The sequence below is a fragment of the Bidens hawaiensis genome, unplaced genomic scaffold (genome assembly GCF_021521415.1).
Source record: "Bidens hawaiensis isolate Kalapana, Puna unplaced genomic scaffold, B.hawaiensis_p1.1 tig00033523_1, whole genome shotgun sequence".
NCBI classification, from domain to species: Eukaryota; Viridiplantae; Streptophyta; class Magnoliopsida; order Asterales; family Asteraceae; genus Bidens; species Bidens hawaiensis.
In genome coordinates, this window is record NW_027495749.1 from 14733 (window position 1) to 23303 (window position 8571).

The 8571-nt window shown below is 33.4% G+C and overlaps 2 protein-coding genes across 3 annotated transcripts; one reads left to right on the forward strand and one right to left on the reverse strand.

Annotated features, from left to right (window-relative positions):
- Positions 1 to 1631: 1631 nt before the first annotated feature.
- LOC143584985 (cysteine proteinase inhibitor A-like) lies at positions 1632 to 3828 on the reverse strand. The gene is made up of 2 exons (XM_077066889.1): positions 3612 to 3828; positions 1632 to 2014 (listed from the first exon to the last, which is right to left on the reverse strand). Exons 1-2 carry the CDS (start codon positions 3702 to 3704, stop codon positions 1838 to 1840), a joined length of 270 nt encoding a protein of 89 aa, XP_076923004.1. The 5' UTR covers positions 3705 to 3828; the 3' UTR covers positions 1632 to 1837.
- A 1870-nt stretch (positions 3829 to 5698) lies between these two features.
- Positions 5699 to 8263, forward strand: LOC143584987 (G2/mitotic-specific cyclin S13-7-like). Of its 2 annotated transcripts, none has more exons than XM_077066891.1 (5): positions 5699 to 5923; positions 6400 to 6578; positions 6661 to 7206; positions 7684 to 7865; positions 7945 to 8263. In XM_077066891.1, exons 1-5 carry the CDS (start codon positions 5878 to 5880, stop codon positions 8096 to 8098), a joined length of 1107 nt encoding a protein of 368 aa, XP_076923006.1. In that variant the 5' UTR covers positions 5699 to 5877; the 3' UTR covers positions 8099 to 8263. The 2 variants fall into 2 exon arrangements, with proteins under 2 accessions (XP_076923006.1, XP_076923005.1); XM_077066890.1 differs by having other exon boundaries at positions 5700 to 5923; positions 6394 to 6578.
- The last annotated feature ends 308 nt before the right edge of the window (positions 8264 to 8571 follow it).

Sequence of the window (8571 nt, forward strand, 5' to 3'; positions counted from 1 at the left end):
AAGTTTTTTTTTTGTGATGATGGAGTATTTCTAAATGACTTCAATGGTTGAAAAGAGATTGACGTGAGGAAAAATGAAGTCCAATATGATAGTTTTATATAGGGTCATTATGGGTGTCGGCAATTAATCGTCTATCATGGCTTACATAAGCGATGATTATATTAATAAAATTATAGGAAAACAATTATGGACGCTCAAAGAAAAAAATGAAAGTCTATCCTTAAATCTTGATCAATAATTTAGTACACATTAATTACCCTTTATTAATTAAATACATACTTTAATTAAAAAATAAATGTTTTGAATTACGTTTCATGCCAAACAAATTTATTCTTTTAAAATATCACATTTATATTTCATAGTATCTTTATTTTATTCTATAACAATGACGTAAGATTATGCTAAAAAAACTCATAAATTTTAATTATATACATAAAACAAATTTTTAATGAATCATTTCTTTATTATATAAAATGTTTCATTACAAGTGGGTTATGAGTCACAATGGTTTACATATATGAACTAGAATCGAAATGGTTTGGGTTTTACTGGATTATGGTTGAAGACGGGACAATATGGTCGGCTAAAAAAATGAGTTTGGGATAAATATTAGAAAGCCAGCACATTTGGTTCTTGGATTTGGATTAAATGCAAATTCAAGTACATAACAATGAAATACGAGTTGCGAACGAATATGAAACATCAGCAACATAACAAAATAAATAATAAACAAACTCATCATATTAATAAGTGAAGATCTGAATCGTATCAAAATTTTTAAATGGGTCGAATTTCGGGTTTGAAAATTGACAAATGTTACAATAGTCACAACTCGCAACCCTTTTTGTTTAGTGGCGCCCGTTGACATGTGTACTGGTGTTGTGAAAGTGAATACTAGGTAAAAGAATTTCTTTTGTTTTCAAAATTTAAGGTTAAATGCAAGAAATGTCTATTAAGTTTACGCTACTTGAAGTTCATATGATACTCGTTCCAAGTCGAGTCGAGTTGGCTTTTATAAAATTTGAACTGAGGCCCGCTCACTGACTTGCTCATCTAGCTTGCTCAAGTTAATTAGACAAGACTTAAATAAGAAAAAACTTACATCTTTTTGTATATCTATTCATATATGATTTTTTTTTTCAGTTCTTTATAGTTATCTATTCGTACAAGTAATAAAATATAGTTCAAAGTTTATATAATATGAAGGCTAGCTCATCGAGTCACGACTACCTTGAACTTTATCTAAACCAAGTTCTAATTGTAGTTTTTTAAGAGCTTTTAAGTCAAGCTGACTCATTTAACTTCAAGCCTAAGCTCCAAGCTATCGAGTTGGATGTTGAGTGCCATTTTTGCTTGGTTATTTTTGAAGGCTCGTGCGCAATTAAAATTTAGAACACAATTAGGTGCCAGAGTGTCAATGACGCAGTAATAATTTAAACCCATAAACAATTTCCATATTATTTTTGAAAAAATATCTTTTTTTTTTAATTCTAATAGAATATACTTTGTCAAATTACTTGGGGAGAAATATATTATCAAGTTTGAGTTTGAATTCATGATATGTTCTCTAGCATGCATACCAAACGACATGAACTTGTTCCATATTACAAGAAATGCTTATTAAGTTAATAATTATTGATACGTTTAAGCTTCATCCGTGGAAGCTGATTTCTGCATCATGAAACATACGACTTGATCAAAACAATATCGAGCTTCTAACATTCGTGAGCCATGAAAATTATCTTCATTACAATGGTATAAATTTGTGATTTTATATTTTTTTTAAAAAGAATATATTAATTACCATATATATGGAAGTTAAGTTGAGGTGGGAGCATCAAACAAGTTTGAGTTCTTGCAATTCCCTGAAATTCTCCCATGGCTTAACCCACACCTTGGCTTCATAAGTTTTCTTGTCACCACCATCAGTTGCTTCCAGTGTGATATAATACATGGTACCTTGTACCACTTGCTGCTTTGCTTCTATTACTTTCCCAAACTCAAGGGATGCACTCTACATAAACATCCACCATTAATTATTTTCTTACTGTTAGTAATTTACTCTTGCATGATTGTTCCTCAGTAAAATGATTATGCATCAATATATGTAATTACTTGAACCAGTCACATCCAAAAATCATTCCAAATAATACCTAAACCAACCTCGAGAAAATTACTGTCTAAACACGTATATCTATTGTTTTAACTCTGGTGTATAAGTCGCGTAGTTGCTTAAAGGCCTCTCTTTTTAAGCACTATATAGTAATTATTAGTGCTTATGCAATAGTAATCTGTTACCATTGTTTTCAACAAAAAAAAATCAATTGCAAAACTTTAAATTCCATGGAAAAGAACATGATGCTAGGAGATTAAACCCAAATTTTGAATTGCTTTAAACCCTGTAATTCTTAAAATGTGTACATTATACATATTTTAATTGTTATCATTTTGTAATCATTTATATGTACATAAATTAAGGGGACACCTATGCTTAGATTATTCACATCATCCCTCATTTTCTGGAAGGTCGGTTTCTATGATATTGAGAGTGGTTTAAGTGTTGTGAGCAGGGAAGAGAAAATGCAATGATTTTTCTATAAATTTGAAAATATATTGTTCACCCATAAATTTTTCATACTTTTTTAAAGTAGTTTTGAGTCAAGAAGTATGAAAAGGTAATGATAAAGATATAAAAAAAAACTTATTAAATTCAAGTAGAGTATTAGAGGTAGTGTTTTTTATTATAATTTTGGATTTGTAGATAAGACCATGTGTATAATATATTAAATAAAATTTTTATAAAAGACAGACCCGTTTAGGCTTGCGAACTAGCTTGAGTTCGTTTATTAACAAACATACTTTTAGGCTCGAGCACGGGTTAGAACTCATTTAAGCACACTTCATCTGAACTTTTAGTGAGCCGATCCCAAGTAGCTCGGCAGCGGCTCAGTTCGTTTACACTCTTACTCGATTAATACGCTTTAAAAGTGTGTGTGTGTGTTTTCATTTTTTTTTAACTGGTTCCTCCTTGCCATAACTTGCGTCACATGGAGTTCATGTGGCCACACGCCTACACCTCCCATTTCATTTCATTTCAGTTATTGATGATTTTACCTTTAATCAGTTTATAATTATTTTTACACTTTTCAGAAAGTAAAACCATATTCTTATTTTAGCCCCCGTCGTTAATGCCTGTCAATTTTTGGTTGGTGTTAAGAAACCACCAAACATGCATTCCACAAAGACGTGAACCGGTCAAACCCAAATGAAGCATATGTGGTAAATCATCAACGGGTTTAATTGAATATTACGTACTGGGTAAAACACGGAACATAACCGAAACTGATATGTGAGCAATCCAATAACCAAAAACTAAAACAGCAAGGGTTGGTTTCGTGATTGGAACAAAGTTTGCAATTTGTCATTCTCAATGGAACGAAACAATTGAATGTTATTGGGTGCTAAATATGCTCACAAATGTTGGAACTAAGTTTGCCATTTTTCATTCTCCAAGGCCAAACAAACAATATGATTAAACGCTTATTTACAAAAGACAGAAAACAAGGTCACGTACAATTTGGAAATAAAGAGGATATGAAAAAAAATAATACCTCCTTCTTGTTGTGTTCATCGATTGCGAATCGAGCGATTTCGTCGATCTCGGCGCTGTTTTCAACGCCCGTAATTCCTCCGGCAAGAGACATGTTTGTTTGTTTTGTTATGGAAATTAAACCTCCAACATCTTATTGAGGCACAAGGTAACGAGATACGAGGAGTTGTTTACACATAAGACCTGAATCAAGGGGTCCTTGAGTGGTCAAAATGATTTCAATTCCTTTCAATAGAAATGACCGTATTATGTTATATACTCCAATGGTTGAATGAATAATGATTAATTTTTTAAATACTAGAGAAGTATAGAGATAATATATATAATGGAAGAGGTCATGCATATGGTTAATATTTATTCAAGTCTTTTTGTGTAGAGTAGTTATTAGTATTTTTTTAGTTATAAATCTCAAACTTCCTTCATAACCATATAACATATTATCTCCAACTTACACCAATTAAGTTGTTGGCAAAAGCCATATGATACGTACATATCATTACGCAAAGTCTATATTATATATGTGGGCATTAGAGATGCTTAGTTTGATATAATGCACTACATATTATAACGCATGACATATTTCATGAGCATAGTTTATTATTTATCCCATCATAACTTCATGGTTGAAGCGTATTTGATCATATGAGTAATCTCTTTGAAAGCTATGGTTTGTTTGTCATATATAAAGTTGAAAGATGGGGCAAATCTCCAAATTAGGCATCATGACATTTGATAACTCCAACATAGACAAACAACTTCAACATTTCAAAATTATGCAAATCCAATGGAAATATACTCCTTCAGGCTTGTGTAGGCACCACTTCGATCTGCCTAACCCTTATTCCAAAGAATAATGGGTTGACACCACTCGTAGAATGCACGTGTAATGTGCATGCTACATAGTAGGCTAAACAAAACGATTTTGCCAACATGGTGTCATCTATGCTTAGGCTTGGATGGAGATGCAACACTCTAACTTGGACCATCCCTAGCTAACTCAAGCCACCAACCTAGCCATAGGCCGAGCAACAACCCAAGACGACTTGGCTAAGATTGTGCATAGTTAGGCTACTTCGGCTTAAAATATGTCAGATTCTTTAGGCTTATACGGTGCCTTGAAAAGCTTCTTTAGACCAAAAAAAAAACGTCTCAGATTGCTTTGACTAGGAAGGTGCCTGTTTCTCAGCATTTACGACTATGCTATATTATAACACATATGAGAAGTCTGAAAGGGTAATTTTATATAAATTGAAGAGTTTAAGTAATTATAACTTTTTAAAATATATGATACAATCTTTTAAAGTTAAACTACTAGCACATACAAGTCAAATACAAGTTCCCCTATCTTTCTTATACGTCGATAACACTGGAACTAAACCCAAAAACTAAATCTAAAACTCAATTTCCTCATATTAAAAAAAAAAGATTGAAGAAAATCTATATTGAAAGTCCTTTCAAAAATGTGATGTGATAAAATAACAAATAGATAAAAAAGTAAATGATGCATAAAACAGCAAAGAAGATTCGAACCCTAGCATGCAACATAACCAAAAACTTAGCAAAACACACTTGAGCCAACTCACCATAACCAATGAACTTGTTTAAAGGGTGAAACTAAATTCCTAAATACTAAAACAATGGGTTTCTTAAAAGAAGTTATTACACCAAAATTTGATCTTTATTTATATATATAGGCAATGGTTATTCACACACCCTTTTTTTGGATATTATATATAGTGTGTATGAATAACACATCCATATATATATATATATATATAATATGGTATTCTGTATTCCAGTATCATAAATCACCAATCTGACTGTTATGTTTTTCGATTCACACCTTTATATATAATCATAAACAATTTTGCGCTATAAAACCAAACGGTAGAATAATTACCCTTGTGCTTTAAGCTACAAGGTAAAAAATAAAAAAGGAAAGTAAGAATATTACCGTTACTTGCAGCGTATACATCCAACGGTCGTTATTCAAAATTAAAAAATAAGACCGTTTATAAATCAAGTCCTTTTTCAATTCAATCTTTATTCATTCCTCATTCTTATTCTTCTTCATTCATCACCGATTAAACCCTAATAATTCCCATTCATCAACACAGTACGAGTTCACACGAAAAGATTTCACAATTGAAACGGTGGCGGACCGAAACCCAAAAGAATCCGGGGAGGCAAATAACAGCCGTCTCCAGTCCTTTTTCTCGTCGATTTTGAACCGTATCGGCGGTGTGTTCGGTCATATTCAAGAAGATATGGCGTCCAATCAATCGGTGGTTCCAGTTCAACAGCCGATTAGAGGTTTGAATTTTTATTTTTTTATTGTGAATTTGAATAATTTTTACAGTTTTCAGATTAGGGTTTTGAAATCCCCAAATTTTTTTTGGATTTGAATTTGATTTTGGAATTTGGGTTTTGTAAATTATGATGTTTAAGTTAATGGGTTTTGTTTAGATTTCATGGTATGATGTTTTTGAGTTTTATAATTCATGGAATTTATGTTTGTAGGTTTCAATAAGTAGTAAAAATTATAAAAAGGATTTTTTAGTATGTGAAAAATTGAGAATTAGGGTTTCATAATTCTGGGTATTTTTGTTTGTAGGTTTCAAGAAATTGTAAATTTAAAAAAAAAATAAAGTATGTGAAAATTTGAGAATTAGGGTTTCATTTGTTTTTAGGTTTCAATAAGTTTTAAAAATTTTGAGTTGTGTTTTTGTGCAAGATTTCAACTTTTTCCCACTAATTCTTGACAAAGTGTGATTTTTATAAAGTTGCAGATATAAAGAACAATGATGGACAAATAGTTGAAAGAAGGAACCGTCGAGCCCTCGTTGATATAGGCAATCTTGCTCCCACTGCAGTTGAAACCGGAAAGCCTAAACTTGAAGAAACCCCGAAAAGAAGATTGAAAAAGCCCTCTAAGTCACTAACAACCCTCCTCACTGCCCGTAGCAAAGTCTGTTTCTTTAAGTTTTTATAAATACAATATATTATCTCTAGATCGGTTTTTTATAACCAAATTTAAATCTTTTGTTCAGGTTGCTTGTGGAATCACAACAAAGCCTAAAAAAGATCCAGTGGTTAACATAGACGGACCCGACATCGCCAACGAACTAGCACAAGTTGAATACGTTGAAGACATTTACAAGTTCTACAAGCTTTCAGAAACCGAAGGCGGATTGCAAGATTACATGAATTCACACTCGCAGCCCGATCTCAATGCTAAAATGAGAGCTATTTTGGTGGACTGGTTGATTGAAGTTCACAGAAAGTTTGATTTGATGCCCGAGAGTCTTTATCTAACCATCAACATAGTTGACCGGTACCTCTCGGTCAGAAAAGTTCCCCGAAAGGAACTTCAATTGGTTGGAATCAGTGCGATGCTTATTGCGTGCAAATATGAAGAAATTTGGCCACCGGAAGTCAGTGATTTGATTGCAATATCAGACAGCGCGTATGCGAGAGAACAAATTTTGACTATGGAGAAAGCCATTCTTGGTCACTTGGGTTGGTATTTGACGGTTCCAACACCGTATGTATTTGTTGTTCGTTACACGAAAGCTTCGCTTCCTTTTGATAGAGAGGTACATTATTTACTTTTTATACATTAAAAGAATTACGCCCTGCTTGCGGTGCGCACATATAATGTATATATGTGTGAACCCTTGGGTGGGCAAAAGTAAAATTGCACTAATTTTGACGTTATTTTACTAATCACGTGAAAATAACGTTAAAAGTGGCGGAAGGTTAATCAGGCATCATGTGGTGGCGTTGATAGCCGAAAGACAAGGGCACATGCACCAATCAGCCGGTGTCCCGATGATTGAGTGTTATGTGTCTTATGTCCAAGGCTTGATTCAAAACTACTATCGAGCCGGGGGTCTCACCGGAAGCAGCCTCTCTATCCCTATGGGATAGAGGTAAGGCTGTCTACATCTTACCCTACCCTACCATAGCATTGCTATTGGTGGGATATACTGAGTACGATGATGATGATGATGATGATGATACATTAAAAGAATTATAAAAGCTGACTGTTATTATTTTTCTGTGGAATTTAGATGGAGAATATGGTGTTCTTCTTGACCGACCTTGGTTTGATTCACTACTCAGTTATTATAAACAACAGCCCTTCAAAGCTTGCTGCTTCAGCTGTTTATGCTGCTCGGTGCACCCTTAAAAAGACCCCGGCTTGGACCGAAACACTTAAACATTACACCGGGTACTATGAAGATGAACTTAAGTGAGTTTTCTGTCACATGGGGTTTTTTTTCCAAGTTTTGGTCTTTTAAAGTTGATAAAAATTTGTTGTTTTTGAACAGGGAGTGTGCAAAGGCTTTGGTGACTTTTCATGAGTGTGCTAGTGAAACCAAGTTAAAGGCTGTGTATAGAAAGTATGTGAATCCAGACAAGGGTGCGGTGGTTTTGTTCCCTCCGGCTAGGAATATTGAGGCGGAGGTTGGTGGTGGCGAATAGTTATGAGACGACTGGTGGCGTGTGGATGATTTGATTGAGATCATTTGGCTTTTATGATCTTATTTTTGTGGATCATTATAAGTTTGATTAGGAAGTATTTTGTTATTATTGACTGGATTTGTTTGCTAGCTAAGACTAAATTGGAGTGATTGGTTGGTTTTTTATCCTTTAATTGGAGTGAATGATATAAGTAGATATTAATCAAAGTGTGACCATATGTTTAACATCTTTTGTGAATTATATGTTTAACATCTTTTGTGAATTATAAGAGGTAAATGATAACTACAAGATCATGTTTTTATGAATCAGCATGGTTTGGCCATTTTGTTACTGACTTTTTACATCACAACATTCGTGGACAATTTTTTTTTAACTCTTTCAATACCTGTTAAGACGGCCAACTAATATTTTGTGACGGATTTTGGTCTTAAGATCCCCTGTTTGGATTTGCCAACCCTGCAATCCTTCTTGAA

Coding starts and splice junctions, on each gene's coding strand:
- LOC143584987 (XM_077066890.1), top strand. CDS start 5,878: ATGGCGTCCAATCAATCGGTGGTTCCAGTTCAACAGCCGATTAGAG. Junction 5,924..6,393: donor AGTTCAACAGCCGATTAGAG/GTTTGAATTTTT, acceptor ATTTTTATAAAG/TTGCAGATATAAAGAACAAT. Junction 7,207..7,683: donor CGCTTCCTTTTGATAGAGAG/GTACATTATTTA, acceptor TGTGGAATTTAG/ATGGAGAATATGGTGTTCTT.
- LOC143584985 (XM_077066889.1), bottom strand. CDS start 3,704: ATGTCTCTTGCCGGAGGAATTACGGGCGTTGAAAACAGCGCCGAGATC. Junction 2,015..3,611: donor ATGAACACAACAAGAAGGAG/GTATTATTTTTT, acceptor ATGTTTATGTAG/AGTGCATCCCTTGAGTTTGG.